This window comes from Sapajus apella, unplaced genomic scaffold (genome assembly GCF_009761245.1).
Source record: "Sapajus apella isolate SASKATOON/1434 unplaced genomic scaffold, GSC_monkey_1.0 scaffold216, whole genome shotgun sequence".
NCBI lineage: Eukaryota > Metazoa > Chordata > Mammalia > Primates > Cebidae > Sapajus > Sapajus apella.
The window spans coordinates 670732-682910 of NW_022437156.1; the positions used below are offsets into that span (position 1 = coordinate 670732).

The following is a 12179-nucleotide window of genomic DNA, read 5'->3' on the forward strand; positions in this document are numbered from 1 at the left end:
GGGTTTCACCATGTTGGTCAGGCTGGTCTTGAACTCCTGACCTCAGGTGATCCGCCCATCTTGGCCTCCAAAGTGCTTGGATTACAGGTGTGAGCCACCTCGCCTGGCCTATTGGTTATATTTGTTGCAAATATCTTCTACTGTATGGCTTCCTGTTAATTTCTTAATGGTGTCATTTAGCAAGTTTATATTTTCTAACAGTTCAATTTATTAATCTTTCCATTATGGTTAGTATGTATATGTGCATTTCTTGTCTGCATACTCTTAGAGCATGAAAATACATTTACTTTCTTTTTTCTTTCTTTTTTTTTTTTTTTAAAGATGGGGTTTCACCAAGTTGGCCAGGCTGGTCTTGAACTCCTGACCTCAGGTGATCCACCCACCTCGGCCTCCCAAAGTGCTAGGATTACAGGCATGAGCCACTGCACCCAGCCCATTTACTTTCTAGAATAATTGTTCTCTTACCTTTTATTTATTAATTTTTTTAGAGACGGAGTTTTGCTCTTGTTGCCCAGGCTGGAGTGCAAGTGGTGCAATCTTGGCTCACTGCAACCTCTGCCTCCCAGGTTCAAGCGATTCTCCTGCCTCAGCCTCCTGAGTAGCTGGCAATATGTGCCACCATGCCCGACTAATTTTGTACTTTTAGTAGAGACAGGGTTTCTCCATGTTGGTTGGGCTGGTCTCAAACTCCCAACCTCAGGTGATCTGCCCGCCTCGGCCTGCCAAAGTGCTGGGATTACAGGTGTGAGCCACCGCGCCTGGCCTCTCTTACCTTTTATACTTAAATCTACAGTCCATTTGAAATAGATCTTTGTGTACGATTATGAGTGCAAGGTGAAATTCCATTTTTTTTCACATGAATATCCAAATGATCCAGTATCATTTATTGAAAAGACCAACTTTTCAGTTCCATCTTCATCATAAAGGAAGTGTCCACACATGTATGGGTCTGTTCTTGGAGTCTTCAGGACACAGGTCCTGTTGACTTATGTCTATAATTGTGTCCAAACTACATCGTTGTAACTACTATAGCTTTATAGGCAGTCTTTTTTTCTTGTTGTTGTTTTTAGAGACAGGATCTCACTATGTAGCCCAGGCTGGCCTCAAACGATCCTCCCACTTCAGCCTCCTGAGTAGCTAGGACTACAGGCATGTGATACCATGCCCAGCTTAAAAATCTTGATATTCATAGCAAGCCTTCCCACTTCAAGATTGTCTTGACAGTCTCTCACCTTGATATTTTGCATTTCCCTATAAAAATGTGTGTTTCTACAAAAACACTGTAGATGTTCTGGCTTGGAATGCATGAAATCTGTACATCAGTTTGGGAAGAAGTGACATTTTTACAACATTGAGTTTTCCAATCAGCAAATATACAACTTCTGTCCATTCATTTAGGTATGGAATCCCTGATCTTTTGATTTTTAAGTCCTTTCTGGGTTTTATCCCCTCCCTTGCTCTCTTCTCCACGACCTAATACAAGGATCAGGGCCCCTTCCTCCTCACCTGACTTAGGGTCACCAGGTTTTCCATTGGCCATGGGGGGAGGGCCCAGAAGGCTGGGTGGTCCTAAGAGCAGACATGAAAATATGGTCATCAGAATTGATTAAGGGACTGATGATTCTGTTCTTAGGTGTTTTTCTTGTATTACTCATTTCTTAATTCAACTAGTAAAGTCAGGTATATTTTCAGCAGTCTTAGGAGTTCTCGCCCCATCTACCTGCGCTTTTTTCTGCAAAGCTGTTTCAGGGTTTGCAAAAAGTAGATATTCAATCAAAGGGAATAATGCAGGAAAAGATAAAACTTTTTCTTTTCCTCACCGTACCGTCGCTATCCAAAACAACCCAAGTGTCTCCAGACATAAACCAATCCCTCAACTGCTGGCCAGTCAATTCTCTTCTCCTTCCCCTTGGCCAGAGGACTAGTTCAGAGAAACCTGCACCTGCACCTTTTCAGTCAGTCTGGATACAAGCTGTCTTCCCAGTCATCACAATCTGCAACATCTCTACTGCCCCTTTCCCCTACTGTTCTGCGACTGCGCAAAAGAGCTCTTTATTCTCGCCACCCCCGCCTTCTCCAGAAAGGTTTGGGGCCAGTTTGAGGTTGATGGTTCCAGTAAGAGAACTCCTCGTTCAAGGCTCCATTTGGGACAGCCCCCTTCCATTCCTCCCCAGTGCGTGCGCCCTTCCTCCTTCCGTTACAGCCCCCTCCTTTGCACCTTAGCAGCCCCTAGCCCCTCGCCCAGACGGGCTGACAGGCATGTGCACATCCCTCCCCGACCCCTCACCGATGGGACTCCCATCCTCCTCATCTCCAGTCTCTTCCCGCTCGGGCAGTGGGGGCTGCTGCTGTGGTGGTGGCTGGTGCTGATTCTGCTTCTTTCGTTTCGGCATCGTGGCTGCGGCAATGGCTGCAGCGGGATTTGGAGGGCAGTGAGGAAGGGGCACATGGGGATTCTGTTTCCGCTTCCGGGGGGGCGGTGGGCAGCGAGGATGAGGCTCCCGCCATTCCACTTCCGGAAGGTTGCGGGGAACATCTGCAGCGCCCGCGTTCTGTAGTAAACTGCCTCCGTCCGTCTCTGCCAGGCATGGTGGCAACCTCACACCTTCCCTTTGCTGCATTTCTGTAACTGCTTTGAAAAAAATTCCTCTTTTCTTCCCTCGTTGGAAACCACCACAACCAGCTCCTCAGAGTGTGCCACAGAGTCAAGAGGCTCTCGGGCCAGAAGGCCTGAGAAGAGGACTGTCGCACCGTAAGATCGCCACATCCGGTCCCTGGTTACTATGGTAACAGCTGCAGGCACAACTTCGTGCCCTCTGACCTCCCTCCAAAGTCCTTGTCCTGCTTGGGTTTCCCTTCTTGTCCCCTTTTGCACTTATCTGTAAACCTGCTCCTTATCATCGTTCTCACAAGGAATTTGGGTCCCAGCAGGTCGGCACCCAGGACTCTTCAGACCGCCGCCCTCCCCTAAAGACCTCTGACCGTGCCCCCGGTGTAGCCCAGCAACCTGGCTTCCTATCCGGGACGCACAGTCTCGATTTTCCACGAAGGTCAAGCCCGAGGGTTGGATTTGTAGTCTCAGCGAGTCCACGCCCCGTCTCCCCTAGGTAGTAGGCCCCGCCCTCCACTCCACCGGCCCCTCCAGGTGAGTGGTAGCTTCTCCCGGGAGCGCAAGGTAGTGATGACACGCGTCCCCCCTTCTCCGAACGCGAGTTGGTAGCGTCCGTGACGGAGTTAGCCCGGTCCTCCCACGCGCGCCTCCTCCTTCGCCGCCGGGGCGCCCTGTCGGTGCCACTGGCTCTCACGTGCCAGTAGCCCACCCCGCATCATCCTCTCCCCTAGCTCCTGGAGGGAAGTGACTGTATATCTCCCTCGTTCGCCTTCCATCGCGGCCGCCGCGGCAATTCGGTCGGGCCCGCCCGCTGACGTCACCTGCTAGCTCCGCCTCCTCTAGGGTCCCGGGCCCCTGCGGCGGGGGCTGCCCCAGGGGGCAGTCAGTTGAGGCGGCGGGAGCTCGGCGGAGGGCGGGCCAGGTGACTGGTCCGGGCCATGCCGAGGAAGAAGCCGTTCAGCGTGAAGCAGAAGAAGAAGCAGTTGCAGGACAAGCGGGAGCGGAAGAGAGGTCAGTGCGGGAGCGGGAGGAGGGGGCGGGGCTCAGGCTCCCGCACATCTGGAAGGAGGGGTGTGCTCGCTGCACCTCTCGGGGGCGTGGGAGGGGATCGTGGGAGACCGCCGACCCTCGAGGCCTTTCGTGGAGGGGATTCCCCACCCCCCCCCACATCTGGAAGGGGTGGGGAAAGATGGAGAATTGGGGGAGGGGAATCCCTTCAGCTCGCACAGGGCACGGTCTGCACTGCTCCCTGGAGGAGTGACTCCCCCCCACGCACATCCAGGAGGGTCCCGAATAGGGTGGCTGGGAGGACGGAGCCTCCAAAGAAGTTGAGTGGGATGGAGAGTCAGGCCGATGGGGGAGAGGGTCTTACGGCGCGTGAGAGCTGGCCAGTCCTGGCGTCACCGGCCCCTCCCCGCAGGGCTTCAAGATGGGCTACGCTCCAGTTCCAACAGCCGCAGCGGGAGCCGGGAGCGGCGGGAGGAACAGACCGACACCTCGGACGGGGAGTCTGTGACCCATCATATCCGCAGGCTTAACCAGCAGCCTTCTCAGGGGCTGGGTCCGCGAGGCTACGACCCAAATCGGTGAGGATGGGAGGGGGCACTGGTTACCACTTTCCCGCCTACCCGGAAGTCAGAGCTTTGGGGGAAAGCGGGCTGCTACTGGTGAAGACGGTGGGCCTAGGATGCCGCAGTTCTCCGCTGGCCACTCGGCTCCCCAGAGCAGGCCACAATCTTCCTTTCCAGAGAGGCTGGAGATAATTTGTCTTTTAAAAGGAGGAGGCTGAATATTGCCTAAAAGAGGAACTTGGGGGAAGGCTGACTTGAGACAGGAGGCTTCGACAACTCTGGAGAGAATGCTTGGCGAAGTTGATTGTCCAAGAGGGGAGAAAATGGGAGTTTGTGGCCACAGGATTGCGCTGGATGTTTCGGTCCCTGTTCCCTTAGATACCGACTGCATTTTGAAAGAGACAGCAGGGAGGAGGTAGAAAGGAGAAAGAGAGCAGCCCGTGAGCAAGTTTTACAGCCGGTCAGTGCTGAAGTGTTGGAGCTGGACATCCGGGAGGTCTATCAGCCTGGCTCAGGTGAGTGAGAGCAAGACAAGCATGGGCTGGGAAGGAGTTTGGAAAGGTAAGAGCCGACTGTGAGGAAGGAGGGGTCTGGGATGTACTCTTGAATACTGAAAATTTCCTCACACTTGGACTTCTTCCTGATTTCCCAGTTCTGGACTTTCCTCGACGTCCTCCTTGGAGTTATGAGATGTCCAAGGAGCAACTAATGAGCCAAGAGGAACGGAGCTTCCAAGAGTATCTTGGGAAGATTCATGGGGCTTACTCCTCTGAGAAACTCAGCTACTTTGAGCACAATCTGGAGGTGACTTAGAGTAGGGACAGGAGTGGGCCATAGTGACCCATGGTCAAATTGGTTTGGGGTCAGGCAGAGAGAGACTCTGTGTTGAGGTTCTCTTCTGGATCTTGTTTTCTTAGACATGGAGGCAGCTGTGGCGGGTGTTAGAGATGTCTGACATTGTCCTGCTTATCACTGATATCCGACATCCAGTGAGTACAGCGATAAGGGCGGGCATGGGGGAGGAGGGACAAAGGGTTTTGGGGAGAAAAGGTCAGAGGCAAGAGTTGGAAGACAGGTATCCATCTTCCTGTCTTTCTAATCTCTACCTAGTGCTGATGTCTGCAGTTAGGAATTGAGTTTTTTATTCTCTCTTATCATAGCCTGTCATTCCTCCTTTGGCCAGTTCACTCTCTCTTCAAAACACCATGTCCTGTCTTTTAGCCCACAACAATTAGACGAACAGAAAATCCAAGTGTGGAGCTCAAGGGATTCTATGAATGCAGTTGGGGGCTTCCTCTTGCCCAGCCCAAAGATGCCCTTTCTTCCTTATCTCATTTCTTTAGCACAGCCGCATCAGTTGCTACTGAAGCTACCTGGAATGCTAGAGTAGTAGTAAGGCTGTAGACTGCTGCTGGACTGCCCTGTGTGAATCCTGGCTCCGCCACTTCACTCTTGTCCTCTAGTGGGAGAAAAAGAGGTCTGTGAGGACGTTTAGGTTGGAGCTCCTTAATGATATGTACACACATACTCACAAACACATATATGTGTTCATGTGCACATCAATATACACAGGCATGTTTGCACACATGTTCACAGTCACATTCTTAACACACAGACATGCACACATGGGCACGTACTTGCATGCATGCATATGTACACACTTACATAGTTGTATGCACACAAAAACAGACTAATTTCTACCCTAACCCCCATCCCTATTTCCGATCCCAGCCTTTACCTCAGTGTGCTAAGGGATGCTGTTTCCTTGTCTTGTTTTGGGTTTATTTCCATCTCTAATCATGACGTATAGGAAGCCTCCTGAGACTCAGAAGTATTACTAACCCCTGTTTTGTCTTCCTTGTTCAGTTTGGGTAGTTTATAGTTTTCAGCCCAGTATCTGCTACTGCCAGGGTCTTGTCTCTGAGCTATGCCTGCTGAGTGGGCAGCTGGAGGCAGAGAACTCTGGGTTGACCTCTCATCACTCCATTCTCTTACCAACCCTGTCCTAGGTTGTGAATTTCCCGCCAGCACTTTATGAGTACGTGACTGGAGAACTTGGCTTGGCCCTCGTGCTGGTTTTGAACAAGGTGGATCTGGCCCCGCCAGCTCTTGTGGTTGCCTGGAAGCACTATTTCCACCAACACTATCCCCAGCTCCATGTTGTCCTTTTCACCTCTTTCCCTCGGGACCCCCGCACTCCACAGGACCCTAGTAGTGGTGAGTGGGCAATGAGGAGGGCAGCTAGGGAGAGGTGAGTTGGCAGGGGACAAACGGGAGAGCAGAGAGGCATGTTGACAAGGGGGCACCTGGTCTTGGGCCTAAGGGTGGTGGGAGAGATGACAGACCTAAGCCTGTGTGCCAATCCTTTTGTACACTCTGATCTCAGTCTTGAAGAAGAGTCGGAGGCGGGGGAGAGGATGGACTCGGGCCCTGGGGCCAGAGCAGTTGCTGAGAGCCTGTGAAGCCATCACTGTGGGGAAAGGTATGTGGCCCTTAGAGGAGGGCTGTTGGGGACCATGTGTGAGACCCAAGACGCAGAATCATTTTGCTCACCTTTCCACCTCTATGGTGGATGTGTGCGAGAGGCCAGGGAAAGGGAAAGAATAAGGAGCAGATTGACTTGGTGGGATGAGAGGCAGCAGGTAGTTGGGAGCCTCAGTGGCTTGCTGCCTTCAGCCTTCCCAGTACTTTTCAGAAACTCAGACACAGATATGTGCATGATTTCAGGGAGGGTGGGGTCAAGTGACTGCTGGGAGAGTTCTCTGGCCTACTTTTGTTGAGGTTGGCACTGTACAACTCCAGAGGGTGCCATCTTACATCATCTGTGCAGGGCACAGTATGTGCCATCATACACAGCAGCCCTGGGGAGAACCTCCTTCATCTTCTCTTTCTTTGAGCAGTGGACTTGAGCAGCTGGCGGGAGAAGATTGCTCGGGATGTGGCTGGGGCCACCTGGGGTAATGGCTCTGGGGAGGAGGAGGAAGAAGAGGATGGGCCAGCAGTCCTGGTGGAGCAGCAGACTGATTCAGCGATGGAGCCAACTGGCCCAACCCGGGAGCGCTACAAGGATGGGGTGGTGACCATCGGTTGTGTGGGTAAGGAAGTGGCAGCTCATGCATGGTGGCCTCCAAGGAGGAACAGAGTTTTCATATTTGGAAAAGAGGGAGGGTGATCAGGTCTCATTAGGCCCCAGGGTGTCTGAGGGGTGATCTCTGCCAGTGGTCACAGGCAAGGCAGAAGAGGCATCCGCTGTAGTGGAAAGATCATGACAGCCTGAGTTAAATTCCACCTCTTCTCAGCTGTGAGGTCTTGAGCAAGTGATTTTGCTACTCTTGAGTCTTAGTTACTTTGATTTTTAAAATGAAGGCATTGATACCTGATTAAAAGAATGGATTAGGGCCATGGATGAGGGCTCATGCCTGTAGTCCCAGTGCTTTGGGAGGCTGAGGTGGGAGGATAGCTTGAGACCAGGAGCTCAAGACTAGACTGGGCAACATAGTAAAATCCCATCTTTACAAAAGATAAAAAAAAAAAAAAGTGAGGTGATGTGTGCCTATAGTCCCAACTACTTCGGAGGCTGAGGCAGGAGGATCACTTGAACCCAGGAGTTCAAGATTGCAGTGAACTATGATTGTGCCACTGTACTCCAGCCTGGCTGACAGAGTGAGACCCTGTCTTTTAAACAATGACAAAAAAAGAATGGTTGTGAAGAATGACAGGGATAGTATTGAGAGAGCCTAAGAATGCCTCACAAATAGTGGTAACAATAATAACAATTATTATTGTTAAAACTTAGTATCTATATAGTGCTTACTATGTACCAGGCACTGTTTTAAGTGGTTTATATATATTAACTGTTTGAATTGTAGTAATTAGTCTGTAGCACAGTGATCATCAAATCATAGTAGGAGCTCAGCAAGTATTAGTTTCCTTCTAGGTTTTAACCCTTTTAAGTTTGTTGTCAAGGAGAATCTCTCCTTAATTAAGGGCTTTATCTCAACTCACAGTGGAGAAAGAAAGGAATGTATGATTAGGACCCAAGGCCTGTTTTCATTTTGGGTAGGAGAGGTAAGAAGAGACCGTGGCCAGGTTGTGGTATCTGAGGTGATACTGGAACAAAAAAGGGCCCAACCCAGAAGAAACGGGAATGTGGAGTACGTAGTTGGGCTCCTTGGAAGTGCCCTGGCGTATCTCTCAGTGTCCTTTTTGTCTTTGGAAAAATCTGCCTTACTGCTGAGTGATTGCTCCTTGTTCCAGTCATTTCACCCAGGCTGTCCCTTACCTGACTTCTGATCCTAGGCTCCCCCTCACAAGGAGCCTCTGTTCCCTCTCTTGGCAGCCTCTGCTCTAGCTGGTCTCTATTCCGCATGGTGTGAGAGGGAGTGTGTTTGCTGTGGCACAGGTACCCCTGAGTTTGTATTTCCCTCCAGCTCTCATTCATTTAGCCGTTCAACAAATATGTACTGAACACTTACCAGGTGTCAGATATTCTAGGAATGGGACATACTGCTGTGAAAATGGCAAAAAGGTCTGTACATTTATGGAGCTTATTTTTTTGTGAGTAAATAGATTTTGTGATCGGAAATCATGTAGGGGCAGTGAAGAAAATAAAGCAATGAAAGGGGATACAGAGTGGCTGAGGGGAGAGGTGATCAGGGAAAACCTCCTTGAGGAGAGAACTGGATAATGAGATGAAGTGAGCCATTCAGAGCTATGGGGAAAGGATTTTGAGGTGGGAATGAGCTTGGAGATTCTGGGACCAGCAAGAGTGCCCAGGGGATTGGAGTATGGGAGGCCGGATAGAGTATTGGGGATGAGGTCATCAAGATCGCCAGGGCCCGCATCATGTAGAGTCCTGAGGCTGTGATAGGCATTTTGGATTTTATTCCAAGTCTCATGAGAAGCCAAGGGTAGGTTTTGAAAAGGGGAATGACAGGATCTGATTTTCTTTCTTAGCAGTTTACCTGCTAAGTAGAGAATAAATGATGGGGAGTGGGCAAGAAAGGGAGCAGAGAGAGCAGTCTGAGGCTATTTCAGTAGTCTAGGGGAGAAATAAGAGTTGCTAAGAGTAGGGTGCTAGAGCTGGAGGTGGTGAGACAGGACCAGAAGTGTGATGTATTTTGAAGGTAGAGAAAATGAGATCACTGATGGCTTGCAGTTGGCACATGAAAGTGAGGATAAAGAAGGACTTCCAGGTTTTTTTGTCTTAAGCAACTGCAAATACTGAGATGGGAAGACTAGGGGAGAAGCAGGTTTGAAGGCTTTGGGGAGGCGAAGGGAATCAGAAATTAAATTTTCGATTCTTTTTAAATATTCCTAGTGGAGATGTCAAATAGGCAGTGGGCAAGTAGTCAGAAGATTAGGGGAAAGAGGAGGACTGGAAATTTGAATTTGGGAAAGATTTAGATTTGGGGAGCCATTGATGGATATAAGTGATATTTAAAGCTATGGGATTAGGCTGAGTGCAGTGGCTTATGCCTATAATCCCAGCCCTTTGGAAAGCCAAGGCAGGTGGATCACTTGAGGCCAGGAGTTCGAGACCAGCCTGGCCAACATGGTGAAACTGTCTCTTCCAAAACAAAAAATTAGCTGGGTGTGGTGGTGCATGTCTGTAGTCCCAGCTACTTGGGAGGCTGAGGCACGAGAATTGCTTGAACCTGGGAGGCGGAGGTTACAGTGAGCTGAGATTGTGCCTCTGCACTCCAGCCTGGGTGACAGAGTGAGACTTTGTCTTAAAAAAAAAAAAAAAGGCCATGGGATTGGATGAGATGTAGGAGAGAAAGGAAACAGGTAGAGAAGAGGAGGTCAAGGACCGAGCTTCAGGACAAGCTGCATTTAGCTGGGCAAAGGAGAGTGAGAAGGAGGAAAACCAAGGGAGTGTCCCAGAAGTCAAATGAAGAAGGTGTTTGAAGAGGAAAGGAGGGATCAGCTGTGTCAGCTGTTGCCTACAGACCAAGTTAGAGAACAGAGACCTGCTCAGCGGGCTTGGTAATCTGAAGAGCAGTGGTTTCAGTGGGGTGGAGAAAGCCAAATTGGAGTAGGCCCATGAGAGGAGGTGCAACAACCTCATATAACGTTGTGTGAAAGGAGCCTGACACAATTGCGTACATACTGCACAATTTCAGTCGTATAAAGTTTGGAAGCTGCAAAATTAAGCTGCATTGTTGAGAGATACACGGGTCATAAACTAAAGAGAAACATAAGAAGTGGATTCCCGGGCCGGGTGCGGTGGCCCAAGCCTGTAATCCCAGCACTTTGGGAGGCCGAGGCGGGTGGATCACGAGGTCAAGAGATCGAGACCATCCTGGTCAACATGGTGAAACCCCGTCTCTAATAAAAATACAAAAAAATTAGCTGGGCATGGTGGCGCGTGCCTGTAGTCCCAGCTACTCAGGAGGCTGAGGCAGGAGAATTGCCTGAACCCAGGAGGCGGAGGTTGCGGTGAGCCGAGATCGCGCCATTGCACTCCAGCCTGGGTAACAAGAGCGAAACTCCGTTTCAAAAAAAAAAAAAAAAGAAGTGGATTCCCTTAAAAGGATGAAGTTCACATGTGTGGAGGGAGAGGATTACAATCAAGAAGGATGAACGGAGGTCGGGTGTGGTGGCTCATGCATGTAATCCCAGTACTTTGGGAGGCTGAGGCAGGTGCATTGCTTGAGGTCAGGAGTTTGACACCAGCCTGACCAACATGGCAAAACCCCACCTTTACAAAAAAATACAAAAAATTAGCTGGGCGTGGAGTTGCATGCCTGTGGTCCCTGCTACTCAGGAGTCTGAGGCACCAGAATCACTTGAACCTGGGAGGCTGCAGTTGGAGTGAGCCGACATTGCACCACTGGACTCCAGCCTGGGTGAGGGAGTGAGACTCTGTCTCAAAAAAACAAAAACAAAAAAAAAACAAGGACACATGGAATATGTTGTCACACATTGGTTGGTATGGGGTTCATTAGGCTGCATAGGTATGTTCTTTGCATTTTTGTATGTGTTACAATTTACAGTTACAAAGACAATAGTATGAAGAAGTAGTGAAAAAAAGTAGATGAGTCTTTTAAGGAGTTTTCTTGCAAAGTGGACAGAGAAATGGGTCTGGTGATTGTTGTTAAAGGAGAACTGTTTTCTCCCTCATTCCCTCCCTTCTTCCTAGATACTTCCATGTGTTGTAAAGGGGTGCAGTCAGCACAGAGGTACATCTTAGCCACAGTCAGTCGCCCAGGAGCAGGTGCTCAGTGGACAGAGTTGAATTTTACAGGGTTGGGATTTTGCCAGGTGGGTAAGATAGAGGGGAGAGGTGGGATTAGGGAGTTCCAGGTCTGTGAATGGGCCTGGCTATGGACCTGGATCATGAAATCTGAGTCAGTTAAGAAGAAAATTGAGGACATGAGTTGGGTATTGCATAGTGTTTCTCTGCTAAGGTCAGGGGTCAAAGACTTACTGGGATGGAGGAACCAGAATAAGTTTGCTGGAAAGATGGGTTGTCAGGGCAGAGAGGGGTGCTTGAAGTTGAGGCTTTGGAGCTGTGAAGTGACAGGATGCAGGTGTTACCATGGGAGTGGGCAGCTGAGGTGGGGTGAAGGAGATGCTCTGTGGAAGTGAGATGAAGGCACTGAAGTCAGCCAGAAGGAAGATGGTGGTGGTTGTGAGCAGAGTGGCATTGAGCCCCAAGGCCTTCAGTCTCCTTGGACAAGTCATAATAAGTTTTTTTTTTTTTTTTTTTTTGGGACGGAGTTTCGCTCTTGTTACCCAGGCTGGAGTGCAATGGCACGATCTCGGCTCACCGCAAACTCCGCCTCCTGGGTTCAGGCAATTCTCCTGCCTCAGCCTCCTGAGTAGCTGGGATTACAGACACGCGCCACCATGCCCAGCTAATTTTTTGTATTTTTAGTAGAGACGGGGTTTCACCGTGTTGACCAGGATGGTCTCGATCTGTTGACCTCATGATCCACCCGCCTCGGCCTCCCACAGTGCTGGGATTACAGGCTTGAGCCACCGCGCCCAGC

General features: G+C 50.1%; 2 protein-coding genes across 5 annotated transcripts in view; one reads left to right on the forward strand and one right to left on the reverse strand.

Moving 5' to 3' along the window:
- Window positions 1-3011, reverse strand: part of PRR3 (proline rich 3) — a 7714-nt gene extending 4703 nt beyond the window's left edge. Inside the window, exons 1-2 of one of the 3 annotated variants that reach the window (XR_004265909.1) lie at window positions 2288-2441; window positions 1507-1569 (exon numbers count right to left, since the gene is read on the reverse strand). Coding sequence is in view for 2 of the 3 variants with exons in the window: in XM_032270787.1 (XP_032126678.1) it covers window positions 1507-1569; window positions 2288-2621 (397 nt within the window). In the remaining variant the exon portion in view is untranslated. Of the gene's footprint in view, window positions 1-1506; window positions 1570-2287 lie in introns of all 3 variants that reach the window. The other 2 variants (XM_032270787.1, XM_032270788.1) reach the window with 2 other exon arrangements.
- Window positions 2564-12179, forward strand: part of GNL1 (G protein nucleolar 1 (putative)) — a 13817-nt gene continuing 4201 nt past the window's right edge. The window contains exons 1-8 of one of the 2 annotated variants that reach the window (XM_032270785.1): window positions 2564-3622; window positions 4032-4197; window positions 4561-4697; window positions 4835-4986; window positions 5100-5171; window positions 6192-6399; window positions 6569-6664; window positions 7083-7277. In XM_032270785.1, the coding sequence (XP_032126676.1) occupies window positions 3550-3622; window positions 4032-4197; window positions 4561-4697; window positions 4835-4986; window positions 5100-5171; window positions 6192-6399; window positions 6569-6664; window positions 7083-7277 (1099 nt within the window). In that variant the 5' untranslated portion in view covers window positions 2564-3549. The remainder of the gene's footprint in view (window positions 3623-4031; window positions 4198-4560; window positions 4698-4834; window positions 4987-5099; window positions 5172-6191; window positions 6400-6568; window positions 6665-7082; window positions 7278-12179) is intronic. The other variant, XM_032270786.1, reaches the window with a different exon arrangement.